The 18,241-nt window shown below is 40.0% G+C and overlaps 1 protein-coding gene across 1 annotated transcript; it reads right to left on the bottom strand.

Moving 5' to 3' along the window:
- Nucleotides 1–222: 222 nt before the first annotated feature.
- Nucleotides 223–11,018, bottom strand: zbtb32 (zinc finger and BTB domain containing 32). Its single transcript, XM_076737504.1, has 5 exons — nucleotides 10,958–11,018; nucleotides 7,291–8,316; nucleotides 6,170–6,279; nucleotides 4,019–4,186; nucleotides 223–2,170 (listed from the first exon to the last, which is right to left on the bottom strand). The coding sequence occupies exons 2-5, from the start codon at nucleotides 8,283–8,285 to the stop codon at nucleotides 1,941–1,943; spliced, it is 1,503 nt and encodes a 500-aa protein (XP_076593619.1). The 5' UTR covers nucleotides 8,286–8,316; nucleotides 10,958–11,018; the 3' UTR covers nucleotides 223–1,940.
- Nucleotides 11,019–18,241: the final 7,223 nt, after the last annotated feature.

Genomic DNA, 18,241 nt, shown 5'->3' with positions numbered 1-18,241 from the left:
TAAATAATGAAATTAACGCTGGCTGAACTGATCTCACCCTTGGATACTGTTTCCAATCTAGCACTGCACATGCAGCTCACAACAACAATGCTAACGGATTTCACACTCCAAATTCTTAGTAATTTTTTAAATAAGTCCTTGATTTCTGAGATGATTTTGCTCTTTGCTGGCCAGAGTTGACACGTAATGATTTAATGGTCATTAGTGGTGTCATGTGTACAGATAGTATTTAGACAGTATATAAAACAAGTTATGAATTTGATATTGTAAGCTAAACTACAGCATAGCTGTCTTCCCTCTTCCATTTGAAGACAGCACATCCAGCACATCCTTGAACATTTGCGTGTCTTTCATTAATCGTGCAAATTGAAAACAATTACCAAGATAGTTGTGGTGTGTTAGCTTGTTTATTTGATGCATTAGTAGTCTAAAACATGGCATACTGATCCATTAAAGCTCATAAATGAAAACATTTATTTATTCATTTTCCAACCCATAGACATTAAGATAATGCTGTACAAATTAACAAATAGCTTTCAGTGGAAACAGGCCTGAAAGCTCCATCTGGGAAGCAATCTGCCTGGTAACATACATACATACATAATACGCTATGAGTACTTCTGGGATAACTTCACAGTCATATACCTTGTGTGGTGCTATTAGAGAGGTATGGCAGTTGGTAGCTATTACTTAGTATTTACTTTTGAGACTTAGTTACTCAGTATAATGTATATGCATTCATTTGAACTGCAACCAGTGAGTTAGACAGGCTGGCATCTGTGACTGACAGTACAGAAAATCCACCAATGGAGGAATAAAATAAAAGGAGCTGCTGGCCTATTGTTACTAGTTAGACAGACACAGCTGCCTGCAAAAGCTCTGTTATTCTCAGCTCAGTGAACCAGAGGAGATGAATGACCTGTCCACTGACATTTTTAGTTACCCACAACATTCCTTATTGCCAGTGTTACGTAAATGCAGTCCTCCTAAAACATTTTAATGTTACCATATATGGGAATTGGCTGCCTTTTGTCTCACAAGCAATGCCGAGGTTCAAGGTCGTGCCAACTGTCACTGGAGAAAATACTCCCAACCTCCTCTCTCTGCTTCTGCTCGGAGAGTAGAATAACACAGGGCCAGAACAAAGAACAAAGTCACCTTTTAAAAGGAGGGTATATAGGGTACATATATACCCTCATATATATATATATATATATGAATTTTAATTGAAGGGGTGATCAGTCACCATAGTAAGTATACATGCAGTTTTTTTTTTTTTTTTTTTTTTTTTTTGACAGATTCGGACTAAAGCTGGATCAGTGAATGTAGACTGTTAATATGTTTCAGCAATAACAAAAAACAAAAATCCACTTTTATCTGGCTGCAAACATATCTCAACCACACACACACACACACACACACACACACACACACACAACAAAACAAACTGATTTTACAGCGGTTGCCCTCATGAGGGCGCTATAGACCTTGGTCAAACTTACAAAGTTTACACAAGCGTCCAATAATTATGAAAGTAAGAGGGATGATTGATGCCTGCGTCATTGGACGAGGATGAGCTGTTGATGTGGCTTTAATGCACGTACATGATCTAATGTGACACTTGAAGTACCTTTTCCCACATGTCATTGGAAATTAGTGCTGTTCTACAGTTGTGAACGTGAATACAGCAGTTTGAATAGGAGTTATTGCAACAAATTTATATAGTGGGCCCCAATTTGTGCCTCTCACGTGTAATCATAACTTCAAAACTGCGGTAAGTGTTGTTAAGGCACTCTGGTTCAAGTCTGGTTCAAACATTAACTGGCTCTATCCTAGAGGCAAACAGCTGTTTTGCTTCGTGACTGAAACGTCATGATACACCAGAGGCACAAACTAAAGCTTCACCTGTGAGAACTGGTGTGCGTGTCACGAGGGTCGGCTCAGATGTGTGAGGTGTACAGGTAGGTGCTGTTGATGCTCCAGTCAGGGGGGAAGTCCTGCACTGCGTGGCTCTTGACGTGTCTCTGCATGGCGACCAGGCTGTTGCAGAACTCCAGGCACACCGTGCACTGGTAAGGCGTGGCCCCGCCGTGCGTCCGCAGGTGCTTGATCATGGCTGAGTAGTCCCGTGAGCGCTGACCACAGAGACGACACTCGAAGGGTTTCTCTCCTTCAAGCAGAGAGAAGACGGGCCAGGGGGCCACAGGAAGGAAGACAGTGGAGGGGGAAAGAGGTGTGCTCAGACGTACATTCATTGCAAGCGTTCTACCTTTAGTTGATTTTGTATATGTTGCTATTTAACTGTCTGCAGTTTGTCCAGTGTATTTTTTCCAGTTGACAGATTAATTGCTTAATTTGTTGTGAAATCATCTAAAGGGTCTCTTTTATGCAAAGGATCCAGATTTCTATCTTAACAGTCACGTGTCCCATTAAGTCAGGCCTTCTCTTTGATTATATGTTGATGTAATAAAAAAAATAAATAACATGTCACCCTCAGTATGCAGAACACGTGCATTTCCTGTCACATGCAAGAGGTTACATGTGTGTTGGCTCAGCAGGGATAACATTAAATGAGGAAAGTTGATCTACTCAAGAATAAATATGTGAAAGTGGAACATAATGCCTGAGAGCTTTACTGCATTATACTCCATATTTTGAACTAAATTTTGTGTTTTTCTTTACATGAATTAGGACATTTCCACCACAGGTTACAGAAAAGGCAAAAAGTATTTAATGCTCAAAATGTCCAGGGGGAAATGACCCCAGAGCCCCCACTCACCCTGCATGTGCCCCATCAATGCTGAAACCAAACCTACACCCTTGAGATAATAGATATCAGCTATCATTCTGAGCAAAAGTTAAAAATGAATTTTAAAACAGCAGCTTTTGAAAATCTGTGTGAAAATGCGTGTGTGAAAGAGTTTGAAAAAAAGAATCACAGGAAACATCAAAATTTGCTCTTGAAAATATTGATTTAGGATAAGATTTCATGGTAAATGCTCCATTCTATCTGAAAAAAGTGGCATACTGGTCTGTGTTTAACACCGTTTCTGCGGTTTAGCATGCTCTCTAAGCAATTTTCAGCAATCCTCTTGTATGATTTGTTGTTGCTAATCATTTTTTTATTTCCAAACACATGCGCTAATGCTTTGCCCACAGCTTTCCATTACTTACACCCCACCGTCCTTTTTACAGAGAAAATTGCTTGACATAGGTTATCCATCCCCGTGAACATTTTGCTTGATGTTACTGAGTCCACATTATATAGAAATACAGCTGTAAGGGCACACTTTAAATTGCTTAACCCACAGAAATAACGTAGCTTTAAAAGCAGTTAAAGTAAGTAAGAAACGTAAGTTTCAAGTCAGCCAGTTTCAAGTTTCTGTAAGGTGAGTTTCATAGTATTTAAATGAATAGAAAGTGTCACCTGCCTGGAAGATGGTCAAAAATCTAAAACAACATTCGGCTTTGGATGATGTTCAGCAGCAATGTGAAACAGATGTGCTTCATAGTCAGTGGTAATAGATTTTGTAGCCAAAACATCTTTAGAAATGAAAGTGAGTCATAAATCTTTTGCCTGTAACTTGTCATATTATGGCAACATCTGTCCTAAAAATAAGTCCTGCACCCCAGATCAGTCCTACTGTTGTTGCTTTTCAGCAGTTTGATGCAATTGGCTTTTGAAAGTCAGTGCACACAAATGCTTTTGTACTTATCTGACTCTTTCTACGTCATGGCTCACTTTATCTGATTTCACTTTGTAACTGGATTTTGGGCAAAAAGAAATATATTGAATATTGGGGATTATTTTTAGATTTTGCTCTAATAGGCCACAGTACATAAAACCAAGATTATTAGCCACCATTGTGAGCAGGCACAGTCTGGAGATCCTCACATGTGTAAAGTCTAACCAGTGAGTACTCAGCAGCTGCGTTTTTTCAGAGACTCAGTAACCGAACAATCTGAATGAACGACCTCTCAAAGCACTTTTGTGTTGCCGATTAAATATTGTGCTTACCAGTGTGAACCCGGTGGTGCGTGTCCAGCTGATGTTTCAGACTGAACTTCTTGGGACAGTGTTGGCAGTGGTAGGGTTTTTCCCCAGTGTGTTCTTGTCGATGGGATTGTGGTTCACGATGTGAAACATCTCCTCTTCCACAGAACCCACACCCTGCACAGGCCTCACCTATGGAAACAACACAATGGGAAAAAACAGGTGAAGGCGTGAACTTGCGGTTGGCAGAGTGGCCTGGCTTTTCGCAAAAACATATAACAATTTAAAGGTACTGCGCTTTGGTTCCTGCAACAGCCGATAGTCCTTTAAAATGTTACGCGTAAGATATGGAACCCCCACACGTTCATTCATGTTTCATTATTATTGCCACTGAGTTTATTAAAAGTGCACACATTGTTTTCATCCTTATGCTCTTACTTCCACTCTTGTTATGTGTCAACTGTTTGTTGTGCTTATTGTCACACTTAGGGACTTATAGACAAACACATTAAAGAGCAAAGTGATCTGCAGGTCGCCAGAATGACCAAATTATCTGACAATTAATTATTCATTTAAGTCCCTATACAGCTGCCCAATGTGACGCTTTTCTGTTGTGACTGTTGCACTGTTGTTGATTGGATAAAACAAGACATTTGATGACATCAGACTGGGCTCTGCAGTTTTAGCTATACATTATATAGACAGAACCAATTAATTGGGGAAATAATCAGCAGATTAATCAATAATGAAACAGTGGCAGTCACAGTCAGGATTATAATACCAATTCAATGCCTTGACATGACAACAATTACCAAAAGGACTGTTTGGTGCACAAGCTATACAATACTACAGTATATTAGTCAGATGCATTATCACCTTTCAGAGACACAAGTCTATTTTTCATCAGCATCCTGTTGCAAGACAATAAAGAAAAGTCTATACCAGCTTATTTTCCTGTCACTCTGCACATTTGTTTCGTCCGCAGCTTCATGTTAGTGATTCTTTAAAAATGGCAAAGGTGTGATTTTGAGGTTAGGGTAGCAACTCTGAAGCCTACCAGTACCTTGTATTTTTTTGGGCTTTCTAAAGTGAAAACTTGGGCCTCATAGTATAGACAGGATGCTGAAATAAGAGGTGTCGGGGGGCTGGACTGTGGTAGGGGAAAACAAGAGAATGAGAATAAACCACAACCATTGAACAGTCACCACCCTGAACACAACCTACTGAGACCTGTTGTCATTAGCCTGCTTCCTGTCCAGTATTTCTCTTCAGTTCTCACTTTAAAAGTCCTAACGTCCTGTATAGATAATGCTTTTATTGTCATTACCCTTATTAGTGTACAGTAATATAATTTCAGTGGAAAGCAAAACTAAAGGATGATGAAACATGCTGACACTGAACACAAGTGCTTAAATGCATCATTTATGCTCTTTTGTGTATGTGCTTACACATGTCATGTAATTATATATTAGAAAGAGCGATTTTCAATAAGTGCTTGAGTAGTATTATTCTGTACTTCTCATACATATAGTACGTTATTAGTAAGTTATTATACTGCTTTGAATGCAGTTAGCAGTGTAGTTTTACCTTTGCCTAATCGCTTGAAACATGAACATAATGTTCCACTGAGCATACGTACATATTAAACATCAGATAAACCATGTTTATCTTTGTTGTACACGGCAAACTATCATACTCTCTCTCTCTCTCTCTCTCTCTCTCTCGCTCTCTCTCTCTCTCTCACACACACACACACACACACACACACACACACTTACATTGTTGGTTTATCTCAGTTTTTATGTTATTGTAGTGACTTACATTCATATTATAGTTGTTTTATAATAATAAATCTATATAAATAGGGGGATGGCATAGGACAAAAAACCACTATTGCCATGCAGTACATACTGTACTGCATGTATCTAGCTGTATCTAGTAACCACACTACTGCTCCTGCTGCACCATGCTTTCAAAACCACAACTCTCTTTATCACTTTCCATTGCGTAGCTACTTAGCTAGAGTCTGATGAGGTTAGGGGTCATAACAAGAACTGTCCTGCTATCATGTTAAATTGATCAGTTCCACATAGGATCCCCACTGCTTGAGCCTGTGTAGTAATAATACTATCTTTAATGTGTTGTGATTAGTAAAAACAGAACATCGTATCATACCTGATGGTGTGGAGGCCGACTCTCGCAGCACTGGATCACCATGGAGGCTCGTACTGCAGTGCTGGCAGCCTTTAACTCTTTCAGAGCTGGCTGTGTGTCCATCATCGTAACTGCAGAGAAAAAGAATTGTGCTAATTGTACTTTTCAAAGTAATAAAGATACTGCTTTTATTTGTGCTCCACAGAGATATCTCACTGGAGAAATATACAGCAAGTAAAAGTCGCACATGAAAAATATAAATGTCTGCATATATTTTATAGCGCTACATGTTATCACATACTACATCCTTAAATGCGCTTTCCTCCGTCTCATTCCAAACCACAAGGTATTTATAGAGCTTGTTTAGGGTAAAAGCTTTTTCAACTTTCGTCTAATGTTAGAGCCGAAGGAGCACGATATTGAAGTGACACCAAAGAATAGATATCATTTCCCCAACGACTAAATGTTTTGAACAATTTCTGGTGGTGCATATGAGGCCAGTCTAAACACTGAAACTGTGTTTCAGTGGGTGGAAAATCTTCAATTCTGCAAAGGAAGGGAGAAATTTAGGGGGCTCCCCTCTACACACTGTCTGGTTACACTATGTGGAACACTGTACAATATGCATCGATTAGAAAAAAAGGAGGTAAATCACCCAAAAACAAAGTCAAGTGAGTTTCATAATATCTAGTATCACAAAAAGGAAACGATGAATTCATTCAGAATTTGAACACAGTAATGTTTTTTTTAATCTGTAAAATCACATAAAAAAGTATTTTTGAATTTGTCCTAAAAAATAACTTTCATGTTTTTTTTTTGTTTTTTTTTTCCGGTTTTGGCTCTTTTGTGCTGTTCTCTGTCTGAAGACCAGGATTATGATTGGTCACAAAAAGAGTGTGACTGACTGGGGCTGGCAGGGAAGGGTTAACAGGTGAAACTGCTCGAGCTGGAAAGTGCAGGAGGCTCGATCACACACACACACCGCCACCCAAGCAGCAGTGAGTCAGGTTGCTGTAGCTGTCGCAAGGGAACAACTGAGCAAATCAGGGGATTCTAAATGAGTCTATGAGAGGAAAAATAGGGAGACAGTAACTGAAAATAAAAACTGAAGTTTCCAAAATCATGTCCGAGTGCTGACTTACCTCGGCTCACCGCTTTGAGCGTTCCCGGTAAATGCTCTCTGGCTGGGTTTTTTCCTTTTTAACAGGCCTTGCTTGATTATGCTCCCCATCCCCGCCGATCCAGCGTAAAGGTTTTGTGTATAACGTGGATGAAAGCCTGAGTAGCCCATTACAGAGCTTTGAAAATGGGAGCCAAGTAGGGGGAACATGTGGGGAGTGGTGAGGGAGAATGGGTATGCTACAGAGGACTGGTTTGGTGACTGAGCTGCAACAAAGTTTGAGTAGTTCTCTGCGATCCGCCTCAGGGTGCTCACAGAGTTCCACATGTTTGTAGGAAACGTCCAAGGAGAAGAGAATGAAGAGCTGCTGCTGGCAATAACACTTTCCCTGTTAAAGGGTACTGCCGAGACATGGGGTCTGGGCTTCTTTCTTGAGGATGGCGGACTGTTGTGGTTCACGGCGGGATCAGAGGGTGACATGTTTTCCATGGCGATGCTGTTGTGTGCCTCGTCCACCGAGGGAGAAGTCACTCTGAGTTTCTCCTCTTGAACTGGAGTTGCTTCTTGCTTTTGGTCTGCCTGCTCTACACTTTCTTTGTCTTCTTTGACATGTGTGCTTTCTCCTCTTTTCTTTCCTTCTCTGGCTCTGTAGCGGAGATTGTCCAGCTGCTTCTGGCACTGGTCCTCCAGCGGCTGCATCTCCAACAGCTGAGCAGCTCTCAGCAGCAGGTGCAGGTCATCCACAGACACCTCCAGGGTTTGCGTGTAGGTGAAGTCCAGAACTTGCTGAAAGGTGCGGGGTGAGAAAAACTCCAGAGTGCAGTGGACCGGGCTGTCTATGTCTCCTTGAGCTAGCTGCTGCGCTAGTCTTCTGCTAGCACAAGCCAGTACTAGCCGATGGGCTCTGAAAGTTTGACTCTTCACCGAGATAATGGCATCACAGAACGACCCTGAGCGACGTAAGGCATCTGCCTGCTGCAGAAAGTGGAAGTATTGGGTGTTGTTGATTCGGATCATGTCTGAAGTTGGCGGAAATATAATCAAAAGCCTGAGAAGAGAAAGTCAAAGGAACAAAAAATGAAAGAGTGATCTGATCAGATTATGCCCACACTGCGTTAAAAATTTGTTCGGTCTATTTGCGAGATTGTCAACAGATATGTGACATTTCTAGAAATGCTAAATTGCTAGTTGGAAAATCAGTTTGTGAATCAACACCAGGGATTGGCGTGTGATGAACAGATAATATGTTTCCTTGTGGTTTGTACTCTTTTTTGTTCCATCCTTTCCACACAGCATTACCTGTATTGAGAGTTGAGGGGGCAGAATGTTCCCGAGGTGATCACTGTTGATATTGCAGAACAGTTTATAAAACTGCCGCAGACTTTTGATTCATAGCAGGTGACCCTCACAAGTATTTGTATCTTCACAGCCGATAGGATTCACACACTTTCTTTTTATCATGCTCTCAAATATGCAGAAAAAACTTTTCTCAATCACAACCATGCCTGATATTGTGTCTGAACGTCTGGTCGATGTGTGGAAATGTACTCAGTTTTGTGAAAGCTTTGATATTCGTCGCTCACATACACACTCTAAAGCCACAAAGCCCTACCAGTATACGAAACCATGACTAATGACTGTACACGAGTAAACATGAGTAAAGTTTGAACATCAACAACAATAAGACTGTATTTGGAGTCAATAAACAGCAAATGCAAGAGAGCGCAGGGGTGGAATATGCAAATTTGTAAGCATGTTACAGAAATATTGGAATTTCACATCTAAAATTGAGAATACATGGATGAAAACACAGCGGCTGTGTGTCAGAACTACCGGATGCTTGAGAAGTTGTCATCTTCACACAGTCTGAAGTCTATAATGAACTTTTATGATCATACAGTGTGTGGTTGGTTTCTGCAGCAGAGGTCACAAGTACTGTGAGCTTTTACCGAGGTTTCTTTTTCTTTTTTTTTTTTGCACACTTGCAACCCCATTCCGTCCTCTGATGGTGACTGTAAATGGAAAGTAGACATGAAACGCAATGACATTTCGTTGGCTCATTACTGGAATTTGTTTTAAATGTGCATGCATATCTGCACACTAACTATCTATCTATCTCTCTCTCTCTGCGTGTTGTTAATCACATTACTATTATTGGGAAATGTTGCACCAAAGAGCAAAAATTCAAAATAATTTCTGGATTATTTTATTCGTAAAGTAGGTAGCGCTGAGAGTGAAAGTGACGTTGCAGCAGCTCCGCTGTCATAAGTAGAAAGTCAGTTTGATTTACTGTATTTGATAAGGGTCAGACAGCAAGCTTAAGGTTTCGGTTTAGTATTTATTTATGCATTTTTTAAAGTCATTGCAGTTACAAAATGTGTGATGTTGAGTACACGATGTTCAGAGCACGTAGGGAAATTATCATGCAAATCCAGCATACGTCAGCTCACTGAGGCCTATTGTCTGCGTACATGGATCCAAAGCCGTCGCCTGTTCTGGTCACTGCGACTTTTACGGCTGTCAAAAACTATGTGCTGCCTCGTCAAAGCTGTTATATTATGCCCGTATAATATATCATACAACTTAGGCCAGTGTTACAAATTTAATGTGGGACATTCTGGAATTTTTTCTGGACACTTAAACTGAGTTCTGTACAATTTGCAATTATGCGTTTTGTACGGTTGTCATTTTAACTCACATGAATTTATTTTCTAATAATAATAACCACTGTAATAATAATAACAATTATTATTATTAACATTATTATTACTAATATATATTTTTGTAATTGTGTAAGTAGTGATAGCACTGGCAGGAGAACAATAGTAATTTAGCGGGTAGATTCACATGGTGTTCTATGAGACATTCCATGATAAATAATTATAAAGCAACTTCGGTTAATAACGTTAATTTATGCGCAAGAAGATTTTGCAGAAACTTGGTGGAGCGTCATGTGTTATTGTGGAATATACAAACCTGCCATCCTCATAGAGATGTTTGATTTCAGACAGATCAGAAATGTTGTCTGTCAGTGGAGAGTGGAGCGCCAGTCGATGAGCTTTAGTTTAAACTGCACCTGACGTGTGTGCTGTATACCTTTCAGTTATACCTTGAAATAATGCATATAGTGGTGCTCTCTGAGGCTGCTGGCCTATAAATCAATTCTTCTATTGTTTTTTTTTTTATTCTGTAGTCTCATGCTTCAAGTCCTTGCCAACCTTGTCTAAATCTTTTATATCTTTAGAATACAGATGATTTTGTAATAAACTGGCTTGTGCAATAATGAAATTCCCCTGGTTGCAGCTCAAATCTACAATGTGCTTTTGCAGCGTTGTGACATATTTAGCAGGTCTTGAAGCTCCTTGCAGTCACAGTGCTATCTCAGTGCTTACACAGGGGAAAACCATGCATGCATATGTCAGATTTACACATCCTTTGACAGGACATGAGCTTACAGTCAGACTCCCCACAGCTCACATACAAAGGAATGGAGTCACAAGAGAGAAGCCTTAACTTAAAGTCTGTGTGAGTAACAGAGGATCAATAGCAACACGCTAGGTTGTGTTTACAGTAGATCACAGAAAACGCAGCTAAGGAGAACAAAGATAAGCAAAGCAAAAGTGTATCTGCCTGTGGTTTCAGGTCTCGGAAACTTTCGAAGCAGCAAGCTGTGTGAGTGAGGCACTTACCCGGTGTTTAGTGAATATTCTCCCTGGAGAGTGATGAGCTACCTTGCATCATGACTGTCAAGTGACTTAAAGTGACATGTCTGTCTGGGTGCAAGTTTTGGTGAGGGACAGGGTGGTTTCCTCTTCTGTCTTCACGGTCCCTCCTCTTCAACATACCTCTCATTGGTTCATTGATTATGGTGGCAAATGGCTTGTTTTTTGTGATAAAAGATAGTGACTTTTTCCAATGTAAAACAGCTCTTTTGATTATTCTGTTGCTGTTCATTTTGCTTAAAGCATGGAGGCTGTTTTGCTATTTAATATTCTCCAGTTGTTCTTCGTCATAAACAACTAATATTGAAATTGCATGCAAATCACAAAGTAAACTGAAGTAGCAACAGAATGAATGCGTTTTCTGAAACTGAGAAAGTTTTAATTTTATCAAATGATTTTTGAAGTTTTTGTGCATGTATGTGTGTGCGTGTGTGTATGAGAGAGAGAGACTGAAAACGTGGGAGAGAAATGGGGACAGTGGTTAGTGGGGACATACGCGTGCCCTGCTGCTGCTGTATGTACCTGCACATGTTGTACATGATTTCACCACCTCCATCACTTGTTGGTCACTACATTAATAGGCTGTTCTGTGCTGAGACAAAAACCACTTCAAAGACAGTGACAGGAAACATACAGACAAAAGGCCAGTGGTACCGACATGTAGAGCTGGGCTTCACTGAAACCTGCTCCCTAGAAATAGACCAATGTCAGGCCTTGGTGTGAAAACCTGTAAAAATAGACCAACTGTAGAGAGCTGGTCAGTTTAACAGACCTCGGTGGTTGAGTACATTATGACGCCTTTGTTTGCCTCTAAAGGTTTATTTTGCCATTAGATTATTTATTACCAAGTAGTGAGAACTGCATATTTTAAATTGGCTGTCATAAAGTCTAAAGTATTTATAAAACTCTGCGTTATGCTCACAGAACTGTGTTTTGTATCTCCGCCAGGCATGAGTGTGGATGGAATCCTGTGTTTGATCTTGTCTGTGTGTGCAGCACCCACTCTCGTATACTCCTGGAGCAGCCTGATATTTTTTGTGCTCATTTATGACTGTGTGCTCAAGGACTTCTCATGGTTGCAGTGATTCACAATTTTTGGAAAACCTATTTTATCAACTGCTCTGTTTCATATCATCATCGCCTGCCTGTTAACTGGCCGGGAGGGGCCATGAGTGATCAGCAACTGCTTCAGTTTGGAGTCTTGTTTCTGGCAGGGACAGTGTAGTGATCTCCACAAGTCAGTGCGGCTAAAAGCAGGGCTCACTAGTCTGTTGCAGGCCACATTTTGGCCTTCGTCATGGCTCAAAAACCGACGTCAATAGAAAGTTTAGTCTCATCTTGAACCAGAGCATCTGTAAGTTCATTCCATATCTAATATGTCATGATGCACAAGTGTTAAGAGATGTATGAATCCTTGTTTTTGTTGTCATCGCCCCCAGCTTGACTGTAAGCTGGACATCTGCACTGTACTGAGTGCACTATTCTAGTTTTGTCTTATTCTATCTCTTATTTCAAATGCTTACTTCCCTATGCACTGCAGACCATGCTGCTGCTCTGTGGATCACTGCAGACAAACATATGCTACATCAGCATCACATGAATTCATCAGCTGACAGGACAATCTCTCACATGACAGGACAAGCCTATCTCTCAATGGTCCCACCTGCAATAATGGTCAGCTGTGCTCAGGTCGTGGCAGACAAAATGCCATAATGTCCCAAAATCCAGTAGATGGTAGTAAAGTTCAATAGTGACAATAGAAATGTGATGACTCCATATCACAATCCACATGTAAAGGTACCAGTAATCCTCCAGGGTCGACTACATGTGCCTGCTCAAATTCCATACAGAAAGCAGTCGTTAGCACTTGGGGGCTAAGTCTCAAACTAAGGTGTGGCTATGGAGATGTAAATACACACATATCGTGCAACGAATTATACTCATACTCACATCCAAATGTGAAACATCTGCAATAAACTCCAGCAGAAATATGAAGGAAAAATGTTCAAACTTTACATGTCACAAAGTAATAACACTGACTGTGAAGTTTGCACTCGCAGATGTGCGTATCATATAAGACAAGATAATTTGATCTAATGTAGCCATTGACTGAGAAAAGAATCTTATTCAACAGCACTGATTTATCCTGTACAATCATTTGGAAAACTTGGTAACTTTATTTGTATAATCCAGCTGACAAAGTTAGCAAGGAGCTTGTGTACGTAATGGAGCATTTAGCAGCTAGAGCCAGATATTTCCCTCAGGAGTTGGTGGAGACCAAAACAGAGCTAAAAGGAGTGTGGCCCCACTCTGACTGAAGAAATGAAAAGGCAGTGTGCTCTCAGGGAACTTTTAAGCAAACAAAAATGATAATGTAAAAGCCCAAAGACAAGCCAAACCATAAATACAGATACAGGCATATTTAACACAATCACACATGCTGTAAGTGTAGGAAGAAAACAATGTTGCTTACAAACTGAAACAAAAACTAAACTGTTAGCCAAAACTGCTCTCTGCACTTTCCTTTTCAACAGCTGGCATAGATTGTTGCTGGTAAATTGCAATTGGAGAGCAGATGGCAGTATTTCTGATGCAATGAAATCTGATTAACAGAAGAGAGTGTAAGCCCATGTAATATCACATGGTAAAAGCCCTTTGAAGTCACAGCTGCTATGAATTGGGGAGCAGCAGAAGGATGATAGAGTAGTGTTATGTGGTGAAATGTTATTGTTCATTGTTCAAGATTCAAAAAGCAGCTTTTCTGTATGACGTTTATTTATGTTGGTGTTGTTGTTGATTACCCTGATTGAAACTGTGAACGTAATGAAATTCGACTTTAAATGTCTTTGATAATGAATAAATAAAGCAATTAGTGAACCACTTAACAAAATGTATAACATAAGGCAGTACAGTTTTATTTTAGCTGAGAAAATGAAAAAAAAAAAAAATAGAGAGACAGTGCAAGAGTTTATTTGAGTTAATATCATGCAGCTAAGGTTGACCGAAGTAAAAGCTGCGCTCAGGTTGGTCAGACTAGTGTGAAGGAAGAAACTGGCCACTTAAGTGTAGCTTTAAAGAAATTCTCATCTAATGAACATACAAGTTAAAACAATTAGATGTTATAAGAGAGGTGATTGCTCTGAGGTTTCAGTAGCTCTGATCACACATCAAATTTTGGTTTAGCTGGTGCAAATATGTCTATTTGGGCAGTCGTCGGATCCTTTAACTGCAGTTTTCTGCAGGTTTGTTAAAAATTATTGGTATGATAAAACACAGCACTTATGTTCTTGTCGCAGTGAACATTAACATTAGTAAGCAGGGTGATATTTAGTCATCACAGGTCAAAATAAAACTCAACTAACAAACTAAAATACAGTGATTGTCATCACAGATGGCTCATAAGAGAATACAGAGACAGTAATGCCATTGGACAGAATCCAATGCAGCTGTTGTGATTAAGGAAACCATTCATTAGGAAGTACTAATATTTCAAGTTTTCTCCAACTGCACACAACATCATGTCAACATTATGCTCTTTAATCAGGCCATTAAATTAATATTGCATCTGTGGAAAGTGATCTAATATTGATAAAGCTCGTTCTCATAAGTTGCCTGAATTAGCTGCAACCAAGATTCCAATAAAGTTGGGACATTGCATAAAGCGAAAATAAAACTGAATGTATAATAAAATGCTAAACCTTTTTGACATATATTCAACTAAGAACAGTACAATGAGAATACATTTAATGTTCTACCTCATCAACTTCATTGATTTTTATAGAAATATGCTTATTCTGCATTCAGAGAACCATTGTCGATAAACGCAGTTCATCGCTGCGTCTGCAAATGTGAGGTGAGACTCATATATCGACATCCAGAAATGACTTTTCTGGGCCTAAGCTCCTCTGCTGATGATGCAAAGCGGAACAGTGTGCTGTGGTCAGACGAGTTCACATCTCAAATTGGTTTTGGAAATCATGGACATTATTGTGTCTTCCAGGCTAACTTGCACATCTGTGAAGGCACCATTAACGCTGAAATGTACATACAAACGGTGTCTTTTTCAGAGACATCCTGCTTATTTCAGCAGGACAGATTCTGCATGTGCTACAACAGCGTGGCTTCATAGTGAAGGAGTGCAGGTACTAGACCGGCTGCCTGCAGTCCAGAACAAGTGGCCTTCAGGGCAGAACAATGAGGCCAGTGCAGAAGTGACAAAAACTGCAGTTTCTCAACTGGCTCCAAAGCAAGTTAATCCCCAAAGACCCTCACATTAAAATGCTCAACTCTACAACAGTCTCTTTAGCTAATTTCATGTCAGAACTTAAAGGCCTTAAAGATATGCATAATTATGAGCGTGACTGCTTTGAGTGACAGCTAGCTGTTTATTAGTTATAATTTTGGTCATAACATGTACACATATGTACAGTGAAAGACATTTTAGTATTTGTAAATGAAATCTGCTGTCTGCTTTTCGGTGTGCTGCCCTCCATTTTTCTTGAGCAGTGGTGAGTCTGTGCCATATGTATAGTGTCAGTTAGCCTGAGCTGCTGCAAGGCACAGCCCAAGCTGCAGCTGAAGATATCATCATCTGATGTACACAACTGTTACACGATACACTTCACACTTGTCACCAGTGGTAGAGTGAAAGTACTGTACTTCAGTACAATTTTGAGGTACTTGTACTTTCATTTCATTTCAGAGAGCAGTATTGTGCTTTTTACTTCACTTCATTTTGATAACTTTAGTTACTTGAGTACTATTTAGATTATTAATACAAAATACAAATCAACAACAAATTAGAATATAAGTTTTTATTATAGCTTTAGCGATCCAGCGGTATATAATGTAACAAAAATTACACCCAGTGTTTAAGTGATTAACACATCAATGCATTGCTAATTCTAATCCAGTGATACAATGTACTGTTTATGATTCTGAAATGACCATTCTGCATCATGAGTGCTTTTACTTTTGGTCCTCAATGTATATTTTGATGCTTGAATCTTTGCATTTTTAGTGGAATAAGATTCTGAATGCAGGACTTTCACTTTTCACTTTTACTTTTTTATACTGCGCTCTTGCTTCTTTTACTGAATAATTCTTCCACTACTGTTTGTCACCTAACTGGTCATAGGACACTGATATAGTGTTAAACACAAATGTGGTTTCCTTGCATTTGGTGTGATGACAGGTTTGCCGTGTTGATGCATTAGCAGTGGCGCAACAGTGGCATTTCTTGGAAATATTGTCTTTTTAAAGTTATTTTTCCATTTTGAGTGGATGTTGAAGTGTTTTTTTCCCCACCAGCTATAGAAGCTTCTTCTAAGGTATAGCTGGCCTTTGATGATAACATAATGGGTGTGTGCATGTGTACGTGCATCGGCACATTATATGCTGACATTTGGGGCTACTGTGCATACCTTAGTCTGCGTAAGTATTGCTCAAACCACTGGACAGTCTGACCTCATCTATTCCTCTCAGAGAAATTAGCATTATACCAACACTTAAATGTCAGCTTGTGCTATATGGGAAGGAGACAACCAGACTTGATGCACAGGGCTTCACCTTCCAGTAATATCAAGACTGTCAGCCCCCCCGCACCGACTCATCAGCACCTGCTATCCCCCTGACTGTCAGTTTAACAATCACCAACACCCTACCCAGCATCAATGCTGACTCACTGAGGTGTCTAACTGTGTGGGGTATCTGAAGTAAATGCTCATCTATGCACATTCTGCATTAATGTGACCTTCAGCACCCACACATCTCACATGATGCTCTTCTAATTCATCAAGTGCGCATTTCATGTGATAAAACCTTTGATCTACCTACCAAGAGGATTTTAATATCTGCATTCTGAGGGGTTTCATATTGTTGTTTTGTTGAATGAATCAAAGTGCTACCGAACTAAACAAAACGCATGCTCAGACTGCGATGTGATTACAGTCTGGGTTAATATGAGTCGGCTTACATTACCACAGTGGCGGTATGGGAGCAGTCGACTTCAGAGGCATCACTAACAAGATGACTGATGTGCGCTGGAGGCATCAATGACAAACTGTCACTGTATAGCCACAGAGCCTTTTCACAGTAATCTGGGTAAGGAGGACTACCCGTCAGTGTTGTGGTTTGGAAGAAGTGAACCAGGGCTAGGGGCTGGGGCTTGACACTTCTTTGTAATTTGTGGGTGAAGGAAGTGTGAGGCCTACCCACGCCAATGACTGTCAGGTGAATTGATGCTTGGGAACTGTGTCAATGCATTTATCAGTTGCCTTTACAGAAGGTCTGGTGATTATTAAGGCTTATCACAACATAAAGCGCAGAACTAAGATTTGATTAGACAGTCATTTGCTCAGAGATGAAAGGAAGTTGACACAAACACCACAGCTCGAGTATATCATTACTCACTGCTCTACATTAAGTTCAAAGGAAAAGTGTCATCAGTTATGTTACAGTGACTAGCAGATTAAAAAGGTACTTCTCATTGCTTTTAGATTTCTAGTATAAACGAGATGTTTTAGCCCTGCTAGCTAATACACACAAATTCACATGAAAGTTAATTCACTAAAACACTTGCTTCTTCCGTCTCTTTGAGGTTAATGAGGTGATACGCATCACATTTTGCTTTTCCTGACAAAGGAAGTAGACTGCAATTTTGGCATCACAGAAATGACACTGTGGCTTCAGGAGTCACTGAAACTCCACGCTGAGAAGTGAGAGAAAACCTTATCTGACGCCATACCTTCATCTTGGTTAAGATTCTTATCTTTTAGAAAGTTTTACTATCAAATGGATTACGACAATGTTTGAGAAACAGAGGAGTAGGACTTTTCATGGCTTGAATTTCAAACTTAAATATCATTATTGCTGCGTATTCACATCTTGTGCACTGAGGTAAACCCATGTGGACACTCAGTGATGTAACTGTATTGTATTGATGTATTGTAATTGCAAGGACAAATGTGTGAACTTTAGGTTTCTATTTTCTAAGAAATCCAATGGAGGGTACGCAGGTGATGAAAAAAGGAGATTTTCCACGGTAAGTCAGATGGTTTTCCCCTCTTAACTGTAGCTTTTACATCACAGGGTTGATTACACAGGTTACATCACGGTCACTTTTCAGTCTCCTGCATGTTGCGTTTGGGAGATGGATGACTGGATGAAGTTTCCGAATGATGTGAACGTGCTGTCAGTCAGAGAGAGAAACTCTGCGTGCGTAGAAGTGATTCAATAAGTGCAGACACAGTG

Source organism: Chaetodon auriga, chromosome 8 (genome assembly GCF_051107435.1).
Source record: "Chaetodon auriga isolate fChaAug3 chromosome 8, fChaAug3.hap1, whole genome shotgun sequence".
In the NCBI taxonomy this organism is placed as follows: Eukaryota; Metazoa; Chordata; class Actinopteri; order Chaetodontiformes; family Chaetodontidae; genus Chaetodon; species Chaetodon auriga.
The sequence above is the reverse complement of the archived record's forward strand: the minus strand, read 5'-3'. Positions and strand labels throughout refer to the sequence as shown.